The sequence below is a fragment of the Rhineura floridana genome, chromosome 8 (genome assembly GCF_030035675.1).
Source record: "Rhineura floridana isolate rRhiFlo1 chromosome 8, rRhiFlo1.hap2, whole genome shotgun sequence".
Lineage (NCBI taxonomy): Eukaryota > Metazoa > Chordata > Lepidosauria > Squamata > Rhineuridae > Rhineura > Rhineura floridana.
Genome location: NC_084487.1, coordinates 132,926,258 through 132,948,707, shown reverse-complemented (window position 1 = coordinate 132,948,707; position 22,450 = coordinate 132,926,258). Strand labels below are relative to the sequence as shown.

At 44.9% G+C, this 22,450-nt stretch overlaps 1 protein-coding gene across 2 annotated transcripts in view; it reads right to left on the bottom strand.

The window, feature by feature from the left end:
• Positions 1–22,450, bottom strand: part of TULP3 (TUB like protein 3) — a 99,720-nt gene that overhangs the window by 6,247 nt on the left and 71,023 nt on the right. For both annotated transcript variants that reach the window (XM_061582568.1, XM_061582567.1), the window contains exons 7-10: positions 20,766–20,878; positions 19,006–19,120; positions 2,442–2,540; positions 211–382 (exon numbers count right to left, since the gene is read on the bottom strand). In XM_061582568.1, coding sequence (XP_061438552.1) covers positions 211–382; positions 2,442–2,540; positions 19,006–19,120; positions 20,766–20,878 — 499 coding nt within the window. The remainder of the gene's footprint in view (positions 1–210; positions 383–2,441; positions 2,541–19,005; positions 19,121–20,765; positions 20,879–22,450) is intronic.

The following is a 22,450-nucleotide window of genomic DNA, read 5'->3' as shown; positions in this document are numbered from 1 at the left end:
TCTGGCTATTAAGGATGGCAGTGGCACTCGTAAAAGATTTTGGAAAGCAACATGTGGCTTACTGGGACTGAATCTTATGACTGGTCTCCTTCTCATCAAATCCAGCAATTTTCAGTGAAAGATTCTAGGTGTACTCCCCACTTGACCCTTGTCATCTACCGGATTAAGAGTTTGTCCCTCCAACTTCTGCCTTAGCTCTTAAAGACTTACAGTCATTTTCATGAACAATCTGGAAGTTCTTCACTGAGGCCTGGGTGACTCTCCCGTGGAAATTCAAGACATATGACTGGGTATCATCATTCCATACTGGAGCTTTGTTGTGCAATTCAATTAAGTTCTCCATATTTTTATTTTGCCATTTTGCCAGCAAACTCTCATGCTCCTGTACAACAAAATAGGTAGAAAAGCAGGACATCAGGTTTCCTCTTCCCTCCCATTTCCCTCAGCCTTCGTCTGCAAAACTAATGACAGATCTTCAACTTCACACGGATTTTTTTTTATTCCTACTCACCAACACACACACAAATGATAATGTTAATATTTTCATTATATTTCTCATTCATAGAATCATAGAGTTGGAAGAGGCCTACAAGGCCATCAAGTCCAACCACCTGCTCAATGCAGAAATCCAGATTAAAGCATACCTTTATACATACTACCGAACAAACCCAGTTTTCAGTATACATATTTATTTTCATCCTCCAACTCTCACATAATTAGATCAATGTCAATGGTAGCAAATTTGCCATATTTTTAAACAGTCAAAAGCAGTTGGGGGATTTGTTATTTTTCCAACTACCTACACACAGAAAATATTCACTGAGCACCAGGTCAGGTTTTCTGTTTTGCCTTTCAAGTTATTTTAGAGAGATGATTTTGTATCATGAAGCAACTCTCTGGACAACACCCAATGTCACACAAATGGATTTTCCTCCCCCTTCTTCTCTGATCCCTATGTCCTCCCCACATCTACTCTGGACTGTCCTCAGATCCATGGAGGAACATGGGGGCTGCAGGATGGAAGACAGGAAGGGAAGTCCTGTTGGGCTGGCAAAAGTTCATTCTGCTGCTGGGCAGCCACCAAGACATGTCACCTATAGAATGTAGTATCTGCAATTAACTTTTTCCAATTTGTTTAATTTGACAACAAAAATACCAGATCTGTATAAAATATGTTGACCGTATATTTATCACACCCAGTAATCAAGCAGTATTTTATTTTAAGCATTTCTGTAATGATTTTTGGGCAATAAAAAGCCCAACTAATTATACGGAAAAATATATGCAAATGAGTATGTGCATTACACAAACAGTCCAAATAAAAGAGTAATGCTCCACGCTATACTGCTTGTGCAGCCTAATTTTATAAGTACATTAATACATACATATTATTACACAGTTAAATGCATTGTTGCATGTATCTGTTTGTGTGCTGGTTACTTTAGGAAATCTGGAGTGTCAGGGCTGGCACCATAGGGAGGCCAGGTCAGGCCCTGGCCGAGAACCCCTCCTTAGGGTGAGAGAGTAGCACTCCCATTCTGCGATCCATTAATTGCAGCAGTGTTAGCTCCTGACCCTGCCATGGATCACGGAGAGCGAGCTCCAAGGCACACTCCCCCAATACAGTCAGTGCGGGCTTCAGTAAGCCTACACGCATGCCCCACCCATCTTACCTATCCCTATGAATGATGTAACTGACGCATCTCCCCAGGAAATGGTAGGATGGCAGCATGCACATGCCTGCCATCAACCAAGATAGTGGTGGAGGCTTCCCTAAAGGGCTGATGCTCCTGCTGCCACCTTGGTTGATGGCAGGCATGGCCATTCACAGGGATGGGAAAGGTAGGTGGGATGGGTGGGCGGGCTGATTAGCCCCATACCATCTGTATGGGAGGCTGGGCTCTGGCACTACGGGCCCAGGACAAGTTGGTGCCCAAGGGCCCAGCCATGCCTGGCACCAGCCCTGTGGAGTGCATATGTATATAATATGCACATAATGTTATATTTATAATAATTTGCATAATATACATATAATAATGCACACAATAGGACAGATTTGTTCATATTTTTAGTGGAACTAGGGGGAAACTAGTTTCTCATAAAGATAAAGGAACAAGACTGTAATTGTGGATAACTTCACTTGATTTGCTAAGTCTGCTTTGGCTCACTTTCTTTAGTGATCTGTTTTGCGTCTCTTTTGAGTTCTTTGCCATGTTCTCATGATTAGCAGCCAGTGGCATGCGTACTACATTCTGCTGTTGTAAGCCACTCTGTCTCAGTATTCGTCCACATCCCACTCACAGCAATATAAAAACAGTAAAGGGCTACAATATATGCTAGTATAAGTTTTGAAATGTTTGACAAATCAGAAGTTAATAACAAAAACAAGAAAAGTATTGGGATGATACTACATGGTGAAAATGACCCACTTTGAAACTTACATTTCGTGGCCTGATTGGAATCCGCTGGTGATTCAGATTCATTCCTGGAATAATGACTGACATTTTCCTGGGTCCCTTGAATCCGAGCACATTAGTTTCCTTTTGAAAAAGGAGGCAGAAATTTAAATGTTTTAAACTGTTTTAGAATGCTTTTCTTTTTGTTGCTGTTAAATTGTTTTGCTCTGTTTGCCACCCTTGGCTCCTTTGGGAGGAAGGGCAGGATATAAATGTAATATTAAATAAGAGTTCTCTCTTGATAAAGGTCATCTATTTGGGCAACCAAGGCCGATTCAGTCCAGAACCAGGCCTAAATCCAGACTGAAGTATATCCAGAGAATCAATATCATCCAGAAACACTTGAAGGTGCTCCACCCCAACACTACCTTCTCACAAAAGGGGTATTGGTGACTGGCCAGTAGTTATTACACACCATTAGGTCTGGGTTGGACTTTATAAAGACTGGCCGCACCATTGCCTCTTTGAGGGTAGCTATCCCATCATAAATCCCATCTATAAATTGTGTATTCACAACATCCTGGACCGCCCTGGTCCACCTCACTCTAGCTAGCTTTGATCAGACAGGACGGGTAGGGGATCCAGATAGCATGTATTGTAACCCTCTCAAGTTTCCCCCCCAGCACTTTTTATATACAATCCATTTGCTTGAAGATGATCACAGACTCTCAGCCAAACAACCCAAGCATAGATCAGCTATAGCCAGTACACACCGAAAGGGTACATTGTAACATACCATGCAGCTAAACTCTTTTCACAGTCATTCCACCCCATCTTTCGCCTGGGATATTGGGGTCCCAGGAGTCTCTCACCCTGGGTACCCTAGGGAGTGCATTTAATCCTATGTATGGTCAGACAGTCCCCATCTCAATCCCATACAGCGATACAATACTAACAATACTTGAGGAAGGGAGTAAAAGGGGTGAGACAATGGCAGTGATTCCCTTTGGTGTTTATTTTTTGGGGTTGGCCCACTGGGCCACAAACGGCTTGTATGACTGTAGGGGTTGGCAATCAGCCGAATGGTTTCTAGCCCCCAAGTTTATTATGTTCTCTGGCAGCTCACTGGAGTTCTTAGCTAAATGGTTAATTAAAGCAACAGGCTTACTAGTGGATAAGGGGGGGCAGGTAGTTCAATCCTCCCCTGAGAGAAGTCTCTATAGTGCCCTCCCCATCTGAGCAACAACAAAATTAAAGGTGATTCAATACACATCTTCAAACTTTTCCCCTAAAACAACCATTACCATAAAATCTCTCTTTGTAACCTTCTTCCATATAAACCTGCCTGAGAACTGTATTTAGCAGCCTTCTCTATGTACACTTACTGTCTGAGGGCCTCTTCAGCTGGGAAGAGTTTGCCTAGAGAGCAGGGCCGGTTCTAAAGGGCGGCCAGGTGAGGCACTGGCCCGAGGGCCCCTGGAGCTACAGGGGCCCCTCCACTCCCCTTCCACGATCCGCAGCTGATCGCAGGACAGGAGGAGCTTCTGAGCCACCCGCCATCCCCCCGCTTCACCTACCTTTCTCTCTGCTGTTTTTTGCAGTGCACACAGGGTTGCCATTAATCAAGATGGTGGCAGAGGTTTCCGTAAGGGGCTGAAGCCTCTGCCGCCATCTTGGTTGATGGCAGCAATGCACACGCATGCATGCCATCAACCAACATGGTGACAGAGGCTTCAGCCCCTTATGGAAACCTCGGCGCCATCTTGATTGATGGCAACCCTGTACGCAGCCACAAAAAAAGGAGAGAAAGGTAGGTGAAGCGGGGAGATGGCGGGCGGCTCGGAAGCGCCTGTCCTGCGATCCGTGGCTCCTGCAGTGGAACACGGAAGGGGAGCGGAGGGGCCCGGGGCAGGCTGGTGCCCAAGGGCCCCGGCATGCCTGGAGCCGGCCCTGCTAGAGAGATATGCTTGGCCCCCTTACTGCCTCCTTTTCCATAGGTAGTAAGGCAGCTTTATTACACCACATGGTGAATTAGTTTGGTCTATTACGCTCTGCTCAGCTAGAACACTGTACATGCCCCCAAAATGTGTGCAATTTGACTTTGCTCGAAAATGAGAGTATCAGGGAAAGCCACTATAGTGTAAGCCACTGCTGGTTTCAGCACAAGCAAGCCATAAACAGTAATCACAAGTGCTCAAATTAAACCCAGCGAGTTAATGCATGTAACACCTTTAATTTGGCCATTAATTATCCATTGTGAATGAATGAAAGCCACCTCCCTAGGTCATTGGTTCCACTGTTGTACTGCTCTAACAGTTAGGAGGTTTTTCCTGACATTCAGTTGAAAGCAGGATTCCTGTAACTTGAGCCCATTATTCTGTGTCCTGTACTCCAGGATGATCAAGAGATCATGGTCCTCCTCCGTGTGGCAAACTAGCGCGCTATCATATCTCCCCTCAGTCTTCTCTTCTCAAGGCTAAACATGCCTAGTTCTTTCAGTCTCTCCTTATAGGGCTTTGTTTCCAGTCCCCTGATCATCTTCGTTGCCTTCCTCTGAACCTGTTCCAGTTTGTCTGCATCCTTCTTAAACTGTGGTGTCCAGAACTGGATGCAGTATTCAAGATGAGGCCTAACCAGTGCTGAATTGAGAGGAAGCAATACTTCACGTGATTTGGAAACTATACTTCTACTAATGCAGCCTAAAATAACATTTGCCTTTTTTGCAGCCACATCACACCGTTTGCTCATGTTGTGATCAATGACAATCCAAAGATCCTTTTTCCTAAGTGTAGAACTTTGCATTTATCCCTGTTGAATTTCATTCTGTTGTTTTCAGCCCAATGCTCCAGCCTATCAAGGTCCCTTTGAATTTTGTTTCTGTCTTCCACAGTATTAGCTATGCCCCCCAATTTTGTATCATCTGCAAATTTGATAAGCATGCTCTGTACCTCCTCATCCAAGTCGTTAATAAAAATGTTGAAGAGCACTGGGCTGAGAACTTCTGCCCAGTTTGAGAAGGAACCATTGATAAGCACTCTTTGAGTATGATTCTGGTGCTAACTGTGGATCCATTTGATAATTGTTCGATCCAGCTGACATTTAGCTAGCTTGCTAATCAGAGTATCATGGGGCACTTTGTCAAAAGCTTTGCTGAAGTCGAGATATATTATGTCCACAGAATTCCCACATTTGACCAGGAAGGTCAAAGATAAAAAAAATGAAATAAGATTAGTCTGGCAGGATTTGTTCTTGAAAAATCCATGTTGTCTTCTAGTAATCACTGCATTGCTTTCAACGTGCTTACAGACTGACCGCTTTATAATCTGCTCCAGAATTTTCCCAGGGATTGATGTCAGGCTGATTGGTCTGCAGTTCCCATCTTACACCTTTTTGCCCTTTTCCAAGATTGGGACATTTGCCCTCCTTCAGCTTTCCAGCACTTCACCCATCCTCCACAATTTTGCAGAGATAATAGACAATGTTTCCAAAAGTTCTTCAGCCAGTTCCTTTAATACTCTAGGACAGTGGTTCCCAACTTTTATGAGCACGGGACCCCCTTTATAAGCTGGAAAAAAATTGTGACCCCCTCCCCCCAGGGAGGCAGGCTGGCTGCCAGGAAGGAAGGGGGAAAGCAGCCTTTCTTTGCAGGCTTGCTTCTTTTTGCTTCACAAAAAGCCCTCTCCTCTCACTCTAAGTAAGGGTGTTGCCAGTAGCGGCAGTGCAAGGAGACGGGAGTCAGTGATAGTAATCCCCTCTTCTTCCTGGTAGCTCAACCCTCAGCCTCCTTTGGCATCTGCCATGTATTTTATAGGCAGATGCCTGCCCTTAGTGCGCCTGAAAGACGCTCTGGAGCTTCAGAAAAGGCCTCCCCTCTCGTTTGGAGCAAGGGGGAGGTGTCATCTGCAGCGGCAGTGGAAAGCAGACAGTGTCGAGGAAGTGAAGACTTTTTTAAAAAAATTAATAAATAATTCATTTCTTTACTGTTCACGGCCCCCTCTGGATTACTTCGCAGCCCCCCTGGGGGTCCCGGCCCCCAGGCTGGGAACCACTGCTCTAGGATGCAGTTTATTGGGCCCTGCAGATTGGAACTCATTCAAAGTGATTAGGTATTCCTTGACCATTTATCTATCAATCTTAAACTGCAATCCTGCCCCTTCAACTTTGTGTTTCCCAGGAGGGTCATAAACCCTCTTCTAGGAGAAAACTGAGCCACAGTAGGAATTGAGCACTTCTGCCTTTTCTTTGTCATCTATTGTCATTTTGCCATCCTCATTGAGCAGCTGTAGCACCATTTCTTTTCTCTGTCTTTTACTATGGATGTACCTGAAGAAAGCTTTTTTGTTGCTTTTAGCATCCCTCGCTAACCTCAGCTCATTCTCAGCATCAGCCTTCCTGATGCCATCCCTGCAATCCCATGCTACCTGACTGTACCCTCCATTTACCTGCCCTTTCTTCCACTTCCTGTATGTGTCCTTTTTTGTTTTCAGGTCATCTCTAAACTTTCTGTGAAGCCACATTGGCTTCTTCTGCTGCCTTCCCCCTTTTTCCCTTGACAGAATTGTTTGCCATTGTGCCTTTAAGAATTTCCTCTTTTAGAAACTCCCACCCATCTTGGACTCCTTTTCTCATTAGGGTCACTTGCCATGGAAGCTTGCTTACTATTGCTCTTAATTTATTAAAATTGGCTTTCCTGAAGTCCAGTGTACAAGTATGGCTACTCTCAGCTTTTGCTTCTGTTAAAATCAAGAAGTATAACACGGTCACTTTCCCACAGAGTTCCCATAAGTGCCGCTTCATCTCTATTGGTTAGAATCTAGTCCAGAGTAGCTGATCCTCTAGTTGCTTCCTCCAGTTTCTCTACGAGAAAGTCATCTCCAACACAAGTCAGAAATTTCTTGGAGGGGCCGTGTTTGGCAGAATTTCTCCCAACAGATATCGGAGTAATTGAAGTTCCCCATTACTACTACATCATGCCTCCTCAAAACACTGGCAATTTGCTTTGCAAAAGTTTCACCTTTTCTTCTCCTTCATTGGGTCGTTGGTAGTAGTCTCCAACCACCATTTTCCTTTTATTCCTTGCCCCTTTATTTTAATCCAGATACTCTCAGTGTGGCTACCAAGCTCATCCTCTTGTATTTCTGTGCAGGGATTTATATTTTTAACATAGAGCACGACCCCGCCTCCCTTTCTGTTCCTTCTGTTCTTTTTGAAAAGGTTATATCCTTCAATCATTGTGTTCCAGTCATGGGAGTTGTCCCACCAAGTTTCAGTTATACCTATGAAGTCGTTTTAAGAGTTCACCGTTTGTTTCCCATACTTTGGGCATTACTATACAGACATCAAAGACCATGTGATTTACAGCCTGGCTTCCTTCCCACATTTTTTTTGAAGACTACTACTGGGCCCTATTAGAGCCATTCCCTCAGTTCCTGTTACTGTGCACAAGACTTAGTAGTTACAGCCAAGTTTATGTCTCCCTCCTCCTTAGGATTCAGTTTAAAGCTCTCCTGACGAATTTCTCTGTGCTGTGGCCAAACACATTCTTCCCAGTCCTTGTGAGGTGCAACCCATCACTTGCCAGCAGTCTATCTTCCAGGAAGCATAGCCCATTGTCCCAGAATCCAAATCTCTCACGTTGGCACCACCTTCGTAACCAGTCATTCACCCAGAGTATTTTTCCCTTTCTACTCTTCTAAGTACCAGAAGGATGGATGAGAAAAATATCTGGGCCCCAAAGTCCTTGAGGTTCCTTCCCAGAGCTTCAAAGTCTGATGTGATTTCTTCATGGCTCTGTTTGGCAGTATCATTCGTTCCCACATGGATGAGAAGGGATCTCTGTCAGTGGGCTTTATGAGCGATGGCAACCCTTCCGTCACATCTGTAATCTGTCCTCCAGGAAGGCAGCCTACATGGTGAGTCCATGGATCTTCTCAGCATACTTGGGTTTCAATCCCACACAGTAGGGAGTGTCCCATGTGATGCCCCTGTAAATGTTGTATAGTAATTATGGTGTCAGTTATGTAGGGTATATGTGGTACATACAGTGAGTGAGAGGGGGGAGTACATGTGTTGGAATGTTGAGGCATACTGAGTTGTGATTGGCTGAGTGTCTGGGTGATTGAAGGTATAAATGAAAGAATGACAGTTGGAGACACTTGCAGTTGTTGCTGGTTCTGGGTTTTGGAGGGGTGGATTTGAGTTTAGGTGGGTAGTGAGGCAGGTTTTAGGACTAAGTTATATAAAGAGAAAACTATTACAGGAAGGCCCCACTTTTTGGCGGCCCACTTTTCAGCATTCCGCTAATACGGCGACTTTCAATTAGAGTAAGGCCCCACTCATACGGCGCTTGTTCCACTTTTATGGCATTTTTCGGGCGTTGGGCACCATTTTATTGAAGGAGTTCCACTTTTAGGCAGGTTTAGCTTTTAGGCGGGGATCTGGAACGTAACCCGCTGTATGAGTGGGGCCCTACTGTATATGTAACCACATGCATGCTGACTGAATGTAAAGTAATTGTCCTGTTCAGAGCGGGATCCACGAGGCTGAGACACAGGTGCAATTAACTCTTGTTTTATTAAAGTAATGGATACATCAAATGCAGTGCACTTCATAAGAATCTCTACGCTAGCTCACTAGAATTCCCTAACTACACTCTAGACATGCTCTGCAACGCGTGAAGGAAGTTGACTCAGCAGCTTAAACTGGAAAGCTGAAGTCTTAAGTAGGGAAAGTCTTTGATCACAATCTCTGACTCCTGCGCATGTCCGACCTCCTGTCCGTTTCTTATGGCGTCGCGAGCAGGGTGATAGGGGTGTGCCTCCAGCGGCTCATCCAAAAGATCTGGCTCCTTAGCAACAGGCTCTAGGTCAGGGGGTGCAGACGCACTTGGAAGCTCCCTCGAGCCTCTCAGTGAAGAGGGAGTTAACGCACGCTCAGAGGCAACCTCCGACAGCTCCTCTGATCTGTCTGGGGGTGGCGTGCTCTCTTCTTCAGATATCGCGCCATCCGTGGGAATTGACCCGAACTCAAGCCTCACACTCCCTCCCAAGGTCTTGTTGAGACTCCACCACTCCTGCGTCTTCTGCGCCTCCTGGCAGCTGGGGAGTCTGAAGCTCATGTTTTCCCTCTCCCAAGCCCTCGTGGGTGAGCAGAGGCTCAACATCATTCCCCCTCCATGCCTTAACCCTTCCCACCCCCGAGGTTTGGGTCTCTCAGGATATGTCTCATGGAAGTCTCTCACCAACTGTGGGGCGTGCACATCCTCTGCAGTCTCCCAGGAACGTTACGTTGGATCATACCCCTTCCAATGAATCAAGTACTGTAGCCTCTCCCTGTGCTTCCGAGAGTCCAATATCCGTTCTACCTCGTATTCTTCCTCTCCATCCACCAGCTGGGATATTACAGACCAGAAGGGTGAGCACAGCAAATACCAAAGCTGGGAACAGTATCAATGGTGGCAGCAGTGAAGGGATAGTGTAACAGCAGCAGGTATCCAAAGCAACTCAGGGCTGTAATCTTTAAAGGCAGAAAGATACAGGGGAGTTGTGGTCTGTAAGTGCACCCAGACACTACGTAGCAATCTGTGGAGGAGACTAAGGCACAGTCTCAGGGCAGTATTGCATTACAGAGTGTCAGGTGGTGGCACCTAGTAGTGGGATCATGAGAGACCTGTGCTGGGGCCAGTGTGAGAGATCCATTATGAGACCAGACCCAGAGTAGGGGTCTGACGGGTGGTGCCAGTTGTGGTGGGATACGAACAAGAGGGAGTCCCCAGAAAAAAGTGTGGTTGTGTGGGGGATAATAAACAAAGATAACTTCTAAGTGTGTGTGGTAAAGTTTGTGAGTTCTTAGCAACATGGCTGAGTACTTGAAAATGAAGAGGAAAGAGCTGGTGGAGAAATGTATAGCCTTTCATTTACCTTATGAGGGTAGAGGGCTAGATGAATTGCGTGTAACACTAATCAGTTATACATCAGTCCAAAACAAAGAGCCTGTGAGAGAAGAGACCCCTGAACTGTGATCAAGTAATTCTGCCTATGTGGAGTATTTAAGAGAGAAGTTAAGATGGGAACGTGAGAAAAAAGATAAAGATAAGAGAGATTGAGATGGTGAAACTGAGAATGGAGACTGAAAGATTTAAAATGGAGGTTGAGGAAAAGGAGAAGCAGCGGGTCTTAGAGGCGTAAAGATTGAAAATGTAGGATGAGGAAAAGGAGAAGCAGCGGGTCTTAGAGGCTGAAAGGTTAAGAATGCAGGCTGAGATGGAAGTGGAAACGTTAAAATTAGAAAGGAAGAAGTTTCATTCTGAGGAGATGAGAAAAGAGAGAGATAAAGCAAAAATAAAAGAGACTTCAAAAGATTTCTCCGTGTATGAATCTGGGCAGGATCCCCAAATTTACCTCACAACTTTTGAAAAGGCAGCACAAATGTGGAGGTTACAAGAAGATAAATATATGCAGTATTTATTAAGCTTAATTAAGGGAGAATTGGCTGAGGTGTATCAATGTTTCCCCTCAGACAGGCCAGTGACATATGCTGATTTTAATGAAACAGTGTTTAAAAGATTTAAATTATTTCAGAAAACTTTTCAGAAATTGCCAGTTACAGACAGGGAGGTCTTTTGTGGAGTTAGGGGCGAAATTGATGGATATATTTGAAAAGCGGATGATGAGTGCAAAAGCTCAATCTGTGGAGGAGGTAAAAAGCCTCATGATGTTAGATCACTTATTCCATCAACTGCAACCAGAGATTAGGTTACAGGCTAAGAATCGTTCCCCTAAGACTGTGCAGGAGGCTGCAGAGCTGGCAGATCATTCCACATCAAATTGAACGGGTTGGTTGGGAAAGACACAAAAATATTTTAAAACAAAACCCAATACAAATAGCAGAAGGGATGTGGTACCACAGAGAGTAAACCCTCTAACAAAATCTGAAGGTCACAGGACACCTCAAAATGGGTCTGTGTATCCTAAAATGGAGTGAAATATCTGTTTTGGATGTAGTAAACCAGGACATCTACAGTTCCAGTGTGAAGCTAGCAACCCCACCAGTAATCCTGTTCATGTAAGAACAGTGAAGAATGAGAGAGGGGGAAGCTAAGAAAATTCAATTCTGTCCAATAAGCTGGTCAAATGTGCAGGATTTTGACATGAGCGTAAGGGAAGACGTGTGTGTGCAAGGGATGAAATATTGGGCTTACTGGACACTGGTGCTGCCCAGCCTCCGTTGAGGCCAGATCTGGTGAAAGCTGAGGAAATTTTACCTCAGGAAAAAGTAGTTATACAAGGTGTGAGAGGTATAACAGAGAACATTCTGATGGCTTTGATAAAACTGAACTGGAGTGGAAAAGAGGAGGCTTATAAAGTGGGTATCAATGCCCAACAGCATGCGCCTGTAATTTTGGGCAGAGATGTGATGGGATTACAGGGCCAGATTTATGTGGTCACAAGGCAACAGCTTGGCACAGCTGCAGAAGCCATTTTGCTGGGTGCTGAAGAGAACAGGGCGGAGCCTGTAACAGAGCCTGAGGTTGCCATAGCAACCACTTGTGTGCCTGGAGAGAATGAGACATTGTTGCCAGTACTGAACTTGCTCGATGCTGGAGATGCACAGGAGTCCAGAGATGAGTTGAAACAAGATTCCAGCTTGAAAGTCATAAAGGAGCAAGCCCTACCACAAGGAGTCCCTTTTACAGACAGCCTGAGGGATCAAAAAGGGTGGGAAAATGGGGTGCTGTATAAAATGTGGCTGCCCAAAGAGAGAGATATAAACTGTGAACCAGTCAAACAGTTAATAGTGCCCAGCAAATACAGATCTAGGTTGCTAGTAATGGCACATGATATACCTTGCTCGGGACAGTATAAAAAAGACAAAAAAGAGACTAACTGTGCATTATTATTGGCTGAATATTGCTAAAGATGTCAGCCGGTACTGTTTATCATGCCCAGTGTGCCAAAGAGTGGAGTGAAAACAAAGGCTCCGTTGAAACCCCTTCCTATAATAGGGCAAGCTTTTTACAGAGTGGGGATTGACATAGTGGGTCCTTTCTCTAAACCCTCAAGGCATGGCCGGAGATATATCTTAGTGGTGGTAGACTGTGCTGCAAGGTACCCGGATACTGAGGCATTGAGATCAGTAGAAACTCCTGTGGTGGCAGAAGCCTTACTGAAGATTTTTATGAGGCTGGGTATTCCCCATGAAGTTTTGACAGATCAAGGCCGTGTATTTATGGGGGAAGTTATGCAGTGCATATGGAAGTGCTATGGGTTGAAGCATCTAAAAACAACCATCATCCAGCTACCAATGGGTTAACTGAAAGATTTAACAGAGTGCTGAAAGGGATGATAAAAAGCTATGTACAGGATCACCCTCAGGATTGGGATGAATGCTTGGGGTGGTTCTTGTTTGCTTACCGGGAGGTGCTGCAAGAATTGACTGGGTTTTCACCTTTTGAATTAATGTATGCAAGGAAAGTTAGGGGGTCCTTTAGAGTTGTTACAGAATGCTTGGGAAGGGTCCTTGGTGGAATATAAAATGTCCGTTGTAGATTATGTGATGGACTTCTGTAATAAATCAGAATCCATGATGAAAGTGGTACAAGAAAATATGAGCCAAGCTCAACAAAAACAGAGCTGTTGGTATGACAGGGCAGCAAGAGAGAGTACCTATGAAGTGGGGGATACGGTCATGGCATTTATTCCCAGAAAACATGACAAGTTACAAGCCAGCTGGGAGGGACCATTTGTTATTGGAGGAAAATTAGACACCTTGATTTATGTTATAACATCTAAGAAACCAGAAAAACACAAAGTGGTTCATGTGAACATGTTAAAGCCCTATCACGCCAGAGATGCAAGGGTTTTACAAGTCACCTTTAATCCTGAAGGGAGTGGCCCTGACTTGCCAGATTTGGTGCAAGAAAGCAAGACAGAGGGAGGTTTAGATCAGCTGGAGTGGTCAGAGGAGGTGGATGATCAGGTCAAAGAGGAAATTCTAAGAATCTTGAGTAAACATGAGGAACTCTTTGATAATAGACCTGGTAGAACTAGTGTTGCGAAACACTCTATAGACACTGGCAATCACCCTCCAATAAGACCTACCCCCTATTGTGTGAATGGAAGAATGCTTGAAGAGATCAGGAAGGAAGTGAATGTTAGAGCTGGATGTGATACGTGAATCAATTAGTCCCTGGTCATCTAGAATTGTATTAGTACCCAAAAAGGATGGAATCATCCGATTTTGTATCGACTTCAGGGCTGTAAATAAAATTACAGTTCCAGATGTGTATCCCATGCCAAGGGTAGACTCTATGCTGGAACTATTGGGTGCAGCCAAAATAATCTCCACCGTAGACCTGTGTAAAGGGTTTTGGCAAATGGAGTTGGATGAGCAGTCACGTAGCAAAACTGCATTTAACATACCTGATGGGCTGTACGAATTCACAGTTCTCCCGTTTGTGCTTAGGAATTCACCTGTATCTTTCCAGAGACTGATCAATACCATCCTGAGAGGCATGTCAGACTTTGCTATAGCTTATATTGACAATGTGGCTATCTTTAGCAAGTCGTTGCCAGAGCATTTACAACACTTAACAGCAGTGTTAGAGGCATTTAAAAAGACTGGAATGACCATTAAGGTTAAAAAGTGCTCCCAACGCTGGGCATCTGGAACTCGCACAAACCTGGACTGTTTCTGAGCAATATTGTAGTGATAGGGCTAAAGCAGATGGGGAAGATTGTGGGAATGGAACCTGGACAGGGAATGATGTTGAAGACGAAGACCATCTGGCCCTAGAGCTGATCTAGGACCATCAGATCTTCCCTCTTTAGGGAGCTCACTGTCAACAGAGCATGTTGAAGCTCAGTTACTCTTTCTTGAGTCAGAAACATCTTGAACTGGGCAGTGTCAAGAACCACACCCTGGTGGCTGACAGACTGTGGCTGGGATGAGGGAGCTCTTCTTGAAATTGACCACCCACCCCAAACTCTGAAGACAATCCAAAGTATTTTGAGTAGCCAAGTTGCATTTCCCCTGGGACAGCACTCTCACCAGGATGTCATCTAGATACGGGTGCATGAACACCACCTGAGTATGCAAGTATGCTACTACCGCCACCAGCACCTTGGTGAAGACCCTCAGTGCCAAAGAGAGACCAAAGGGCAACCCCCAGTACTGGAAGTGCTGACTGGTGTGACAGAATCTCAGTAAGCACTGGTGACCGGGTCAAATCAGGATGTGGAGATAAGCCTATGAGAAATCGATTGTGGTCATCCAGTCTCCTCTTCATAGTGCTGCTACAATGGACCTGAGGGTCTCCATCTTGAAATGTTTCTTGGAGACCCACCAGTTCAACCATTTTAGAACTAAATTGGCCTGAACCTAAACGTGTTCTTGGGCACTAAGAAAAAAATGGACTAGACCCCTAATCTCTGTTGTGATGGTGGAAGCGGCCCTATAGCTTGTATCTTGAGTAGATTCCTTATGGCCTTCAGCTAATTCAAGTGTTTCATTGGGCATCGAGAGTGTGGAGCGAGGACAAAAATATCCCCAGAGAGGTGGTTGAATTTGTTTGCATACCCTAAGAAGACCATCTCCTTGAGTAGCTGTTGAAGACCTGTTGGTGGTGATGTTGTGCCACCAAATGACAAAGGAGAGAGGCTAAGCTCCCACCCTCTTGCTGTTGTGCTGTATTAGATGGTCAGGTACTGCCCTTCTTGGATCCCTTGGGAAAATGAGTAGATCCAAACTGGGGACCCATTTGGAATCTGTGTCCACTGCCTCTGTCTTGTCATCCCCACTTTGGTCAAAATGAGGAGGAGAAACCAAAACCCTTGTAGAAGGAACGAAAGGACAGCTGCTGTTGCTGTGGCTTCTTGCATGTCTCCTTGGGAGGCTGAGGAAGGGCCTTCTTTTTGTCCCTAGCTTCCACCAAGTAAGCATGCAGTTTTTACCCAAAAAGCCTTTTGCCAGCAAACAGGAGATTGGGGAGCTTGCTTTGGGCAACAGAGTCTACCACCCACTGGCGTAGCCATATGTTCTGTCTTGCTACAGCTGTAGCCGCCATGGATCTAGCAGCAACTTGGAAAGCATCCAAGGAAGCATCAACAGCCACTGTGGAAGCATGAAAATTTTTCTTAAGGCCATCCTTAACTACCTTAGGTTTGTCATCTTTGGGGTCCTCTGCCCAAAGGAAGGCTGCACATGAAAAGAACAAGGCAGTAGTGGCCGTTTTGAAAACCATAGCATCTGATTCAAAGCTGTGGTGCAATGCACTCTCCACCCTCTTGTTACATGGGTCCTTTGGACCACTATCCCCTTATGCAGCTATGACCGACGGAGCAGCCAAGGCTGCCACCAGAGGATCCACTGCCAGGAACCTGAGCTGCTGCATTACAGGATCAGGGAAAATAAAGTGTCTTACTCAACTTAGAGAAAGCCCTTGCCCTGTTACTCTGAGACCACTCTGCTTTCCACACTTTTTCAAATTCCTCATGTAAAGGAATGATAGCAGGCTTCATTTTAGCAGAAGGAAAAGCGTTCTTAGCCTCCGAGGCCTCCGCCGTAACAGATGGAGCATTGGGGTTCACTCCTTTGGACATCTGGAGTACCTTGCGAGCCTTAATCAAGAGGGGACACAATAGTTCAGTGGATAACAATCTAGTCTGCCTATGAACCACTTCAGTCTCTTCCTCTGACAAACCAGCATCTTCACAAGTTTTGCCCACCTGAGGCTCAGAGTCAGATAAATCCGGTAGTCCAGAAACCACAGTCATAACTGTTCCCAAGGAAGGACCACCCATGACAGTTGCAGGTGGTAGAATCTGCATGGTCTGTGTCACAGAATCCTGAGTAGCCCCGGCAGCAGAGACCATGGGTGAAGACCTGGGGTCCTGTGCAACTGTGGAATTTGGTTCCAGTATGGTGAGAAGGAGCAGATGGCGCATCAGGGAACCTCTCCATCTCCCCTATTCTAGGCCTTTTCCTTGAAGGAGACCCATGTGATGCGTCCTTCCCTGGCTCTCCCTGTCAGGTTCCTACCTGCTCGTGGTTACTGCCTGTCTCTAGGCACCACCAGGGACTCCACCAGTCCAGACCGCACTCTCTTATGGTTTACCTATCCGCTCTAGCACAGATCTCAACAGATCCCCCTGCTAGGCAACCACCAGTAACGTCCCAATACTAGTATTCCTAGAGACTCTGAATACAGGTATTGTTATTCTCTTCACCGCTGCCACCATTTGTTACAGTTCCCCTTCAGCCTTGGTCATTACCTTACCCTCCCTTCTGGTCTGTGAAACTCCAGCCAAGGATCAGGCCTTTGGTAAACCAAATTAAGTATTTATTAAAGATAACAAAGCTAACAAGATTAACAAGATTTCTTCTTAAGGCACATAAGCATATGGTTTTACTCAATACTAATCCGAACTCCACCCCCCTCCTTCTTCACTCTCTCCTGGCAAACAACTCTCTCAAACCCCACCAAGCAATCCACTCTTTCTCTTCTCCCCCCCCCGATTCCACTCTCACTCTTCCTTTTATACATTCAGCCATTTTAAACACTCAGCCAATCATCTCGCATTCTACTGCCCATTCACTCCCCCTCTTTCACTCCACTTACCATGTATCTTCTAAAACAACAACACTTACCATATATACATTAATATAGGAACATCACAACCCATTATGATTTTTGGAATGACTACTGCCAGTGAGAGGGGGCAATTCTGGGAAGCCAGAGTCACTGCGGGATCCCCAGGATCGACCTCTACCATGTTGCCTAAAAGCCCGTTTATGCTTCCTCTTGGATTTAGATCTCTGTGTCTTTCCCTTCATTTTCTCATCAATATACTTCATTATCCAAGACAAGAATTTAGGGAACTCTCCCTCCAAAGGGAAAGGAAGAGCCCTCCTCCCGGTATTGAGTACTGCTAGATGCTGCCACCCTTAGCTCTGGGGAAGGAGACAACTGGCACAAAGAGTCCCTTACCGACCTAGAGGTGACTGAATTAGCATAATCAGAAAGTTCACCCTCTCAGCAGATGCTATATGGAAAGAACTGGCCCCAATATGAGACATTGCCTTGCTATAACAACTGCCCCTCTCCAAATGGCATCTGGCAGTAGTGACAGCTTTAAAATTGTGGGCTCCCTTACAAAGGTGGGCTCCTGCCATGCAAATACACGTGCGGGAAACAAATTGCTCTGCACTCCTAGCACCTCAGAAGGGTCCAAAATCTGACCATGTAGGAAGGCGGCCCTGGGAAATGTGGCCTCAACACTGCTGGAAAAAGGGACTGAACTCTAGCGGTCCCTTTGGGTAAAGGTCTCCCCTGCCTAGAAGGCATTAGCCCACACCAGGAATGAGCAGGGGAGACGGGCACCTGATCCCAACGTGGAGAGGAGCACCGCAGAGGGATTGGGTACAGTGATGTCCTGGAGGCCAAGGTAACACTGGGCTGAGAAGGCACACGAGCTGCTGTCTTCACTGGTGATGAAAAGGTTGACTGGCCCAAAGGAGTGGGAACCACCAGCTAGGGGCTAGCCAGTGAAAGAGCATATGGGCAAGGAAAAAAAATCAAGTTCTCCCACACAAAAAACCTCCACCACCCCAACAGAAAATCACAACAATCAACAAGAGTGGTAGGAGAAAAGAAAAGGGGGGCTGTGGGGGGGTAAGGAAGAAGAAGAAAGAGAAAAGTCAAATAAAACAACACTCATGACTTGGAAAAAATATCAGGGAAAAAGGAAATTCTGAGGAAACACAGAAAACTCTGCCCTAGGCAGAGAAGCATTCTGGAGAGTAGGATGACTCCTCCCCCTGGAAGAGGAGACGCAAGACTTTAAAGCCCTGCCTGTCAGGTCCGAAGGGAGGAGTAATCCTATTCAACGACTGCAGCCCAGCATAATCAGGCAAACAGTTGTTCACAACGGAGGTGTGAAGCAAATTCTCTGCCCTTCTCTTCTGAAGTTTTATATGCAAGTGTCAAAGCCTGTCGGTGAATATCAGCTTGGTTTTTTACATATAGCTGTTCCTTCATTCTAGAAGTGCCGACCCTGTTAATGTTTTGATTTTTTACAGATTTGTCATAATTTGTTTCTTTGATGTTCTATTAAGCCATTCATGATCTTTGCGTTGAAACATGTTTGGCACTTATTGAAATATACTGCATAAAATTTGGTCTATTAAAGGATTTATTATCTGAATGTTTGTATCTATGATAACTATAACAACAATAATTATGTATTGTTTTCCTTATCTAATTTTGATTGCTAGGGTTTTTGTCAAGGACCACTTGTACCTCGGTTGTTTGCATAGTTATGACTTGCAGCCTTAGATTAATTGCAAGCCATCTTGCCCATAGAAAGGCAGAATTAGAAATTACCTCAACAAAGATTTATGAACGAAGCAAGAAACGTTTCCCAGATTACATGTGAGCGAAATACACACTCTGATTTTCAGTCCAGTCACGATTAGTCAGGGTAGCCAAAGCTACAAGAACTCTCACATCTCCAAAACTTCTCTTTTTTACTTCCAGTATGGTAAGCATGAAACAGACAATTCTTCCCCCTCCCCTCCCCTCCCTGTAGCTCCTAATGAGTAAGTCACTTACATAGCAAATTGCAGCCAGCTCATGGCGGGTGTCAGCTTTTTCCACCAGTCCCTGTGCTTTGATCGGACTAACCCCATGATCGTAGACAGTAAATTTAGTTCCCATAAGATTGGATCTAGGATTAGAGAACACAAGTCATTTAGGAACACAAGTCATTTCCTTTCTCCTGGAAACACAGCTGTTTTATCACCCTCTTCACCCAAAGCTTGCCTTAGGTTGCCCAGGGCATGAAAAGACTATGTCAATCCACCACCACAGTCTTTGCTGAATCCTGAATAGAGATGTAAAATTTCAGAAATTTTGAAGCCATGGAAAAAAACCCCAGTTTTCCCCCGGATTTTTTTGGAAAAAACGGAAATTTTTGGAAAATTGAAAAAATGCAATATTAGCACTTTTTAGAGATTGAAAGTCACATTGTTACTTCAGGAACATCAAATGTAATTATGTACAAATTGGTTTGGCATAAAATTATCACATTTGGTATATTAAAAGTACATTTTATTCAATTATTATAAATTAAATTTACTTTTTAAAAATTTTACTTTTTTGTAACAAATGGAGCTACAAGCTCTTGAACACCTGAACCTCTTTTGTTTTGCCTGTTTATGAGGAGCAGGCAAAAAAACAATTTTAAAAAAAGAAGAAACCATCAACATTAATAACAAATAAAATTATTTATGTCTCTGCTAGTCCTCCACAGCGTCAGACAGACAAGAAGCATCCGTTCCCATAAAAAGAACTGAGAAAAAGGGGGGGACCAAGTTTCAATGAAACATTTTATTCATCATGCTAAAATAAAATATTCCATAATCCATTTTTCTTCATTTTTTTCAATTTTTCAAGAAAAAAACAAAAAAGGCTTTGGAAAAAAATGGGGGGGAAACTTTTTTCCTCGAATTTTTCTGTTTCTTTTCCGGGCCTTCACATCTCTAATCCTGAACTCTTTGGGTTTCAATTCCCTTCTCCACTCATATTAGGAATACAGTAGGGCCCTGCTTTACAGCGCTTCACTTTACAGTGTTCCGCTAATGCGGCGGTTGTCAATTGCAGAAAGGCCCTGCTCTTATAGCGCTTGTTCCGCTTTTACAGCATTTTTTTTGCCGTCAGGCGCCATTTTGGTCAATGTTAGTCAATGGGTTCCGCTTTACAGTGGGTTCCGCTTTACAGCACAGGTCCGGAACGTAACCCGCTGTATGACTGGGGCCCTACTGTAGGTAACCTGTGGCCCTCCAGACATTATTGGACTCCAACTCCTGACTAAGGTTCAGTGATGATGCAGTTGTAGCCCAACAACATTTGAGGGCCACAAGTTACCTACCCCTGCCATACATGAAGATATGCAGACAACTGAACCATCTAGCCCAGTATTGCGTAAGCATCAGGATAGGATTCTCTATAAAATGAATTATCCCACAAAGAAGCCATAACAAAGAAGTTGCACAGGGCAAGTAAAGTCCGATACTTAGCCTAAGTTAGGATATGCTGAGCTGTTCTGGTGTGGATCCAAGACATGAAACTTGTCATGGCAGGACCCCACAATTTCACTGAACATTTGGGGGGAGGCCACATCTCAGTGACAAAGTACATGCTTTTCATACAGAAGATTCCAGGTTCAATCCCTGGCATCTTCAGTTGAAGCAGATCTTAAGAAGCAAGGATGAAAAAGGCTTGTTTGTGACCTTGGAGAGCTGCTACTACTTAAAGTAGATAGTATTAGGTGAGTATAAGGCAGCTTCACATGTTCACTTGGAGAATCTCACCTGAGTTTTCCAATAAAACTTTCCCCTTCCCTGGATAGATCTGTTGGATCAACTGAAATGAGGTAATTTGATGTTTTGCTCTTTTTCCTTTTTCTCCCCGCAAGAAGGAATACCTAGATATATAAACATTTTAACCAAGGTAAGACCACTAGGGAAAAAAATTCAAGAGAGCCTAATGACTATATATATATTTTAAAATCTCTACCACTACTCACACTGTGGGCCATGCAGTTCCCAGCATCCACCTACCCACCCACTTATTCCTTTTAGAAAACTGGAGATGCCACCTCATAGCAGGTGGCTTTCTCCTTTCTCATCTTGCCACTGCAGATGAACCAGATGAAGGGAAGAAGCAGGCGGCTGAAGAGGAGAAGGGAAAGAGTGAAATGAGTGGAAGGGAAGGAGGAGACAACAGAGGCAATGTGGAGGAGGCACAGCAAGAGGTCAGAGTTACTCATCAAGTGTTCTGACCAACCATGGACCAACCACCAGCCTCTTCCTTCTGTTGGCCCACATGTAAAAGGGGCATCACCACTAGCAGCCCCAGTCCAGAGGCCAGTGTCCCTTATCTCATCTTCACTGTCCTCTTCACTTTTGCCTGCTGCTGATGGAATGCTGCTCATACAGAACTCACCACCGCTGGAAATTTGTGCTATGGAGAACTGGATCAGACAGTGTCACCTGATGAATCATACAACTGATATCATTGATGGTGGAAGTATTAGTGGCATTGGCATTGGGGAACATACTGTATCCAGTGGTTCCTGACGCCAGCAGTTGCAGCAAGACCTGCAGGAGGAGAGTTCCAACAGCAGCGGCTGAAGGCGATGATGAAGAGGGCAATGAAGATGGTGAGGGATCATGGATTGTCCTCCTCCATGTGGGATGCTGGACTGGTTACACCTTCCCTGTCAATGATATTCTTCAGCTCAAGGAACTGCACAAGCGAAGGCAGCCAGCTGTGCTCATGACTTGGATCTACCAAGGAAGTGACCCAGTCACATTGATCTGAGAAATTGGTGGAGGCCTTCCTGAACCTGTCTGCATGAAGCAGAAGAAAGGAGAAAGCTCCTGAATGACAGCAGCTGATGGTAACCTAGCCATATGTGCTCTGGTAGCAAGGCAGGGCCAGCCACATAAAAACGGCACCTCTGGCTTGTCTCCTTCCTTCCTTTCTTTGACTAGTTGTAGCATCAGTCTTAGTGCTAAGCAGGCAGCAGCTCAGTCCTCTGGGTTTTGCTTTTATACAGATGCCACCCACCCGCTTTCTAAAGTTGTCAGTAGAACACACTACTTGTTGGACTTCTTTAGATGACCCACTTTGTTAGATGGGTTGTTTTTTAAAAAATCTGAAACCACCCAGAGAACCAAACCATACATGGTGTGGGAGAACTGTGATAGGATCCCAAGTGTTGTGTTTGAAAGCAAATAGATGCAGGGAGGCCACCCTTAGGCAAGGCAATGCAGCTGATTTTGGGTGTCATGAAAAGGCAGCAAACTGTTATTTTATTTTTCTTGTACTTTTACTGGCAGGGAGGGGCACACAGGTTCTCCACAGCACACAAAACCCAAGGACCACAAAATCCACACTATCATTTTTTGACTGGCTATGCCCCTGCTTGTTGCCTTTTTGAGTCTGGTGAGCCTCAGTAATTTTCAGCCTTCTCCAGTGGACCTAGGGCTAC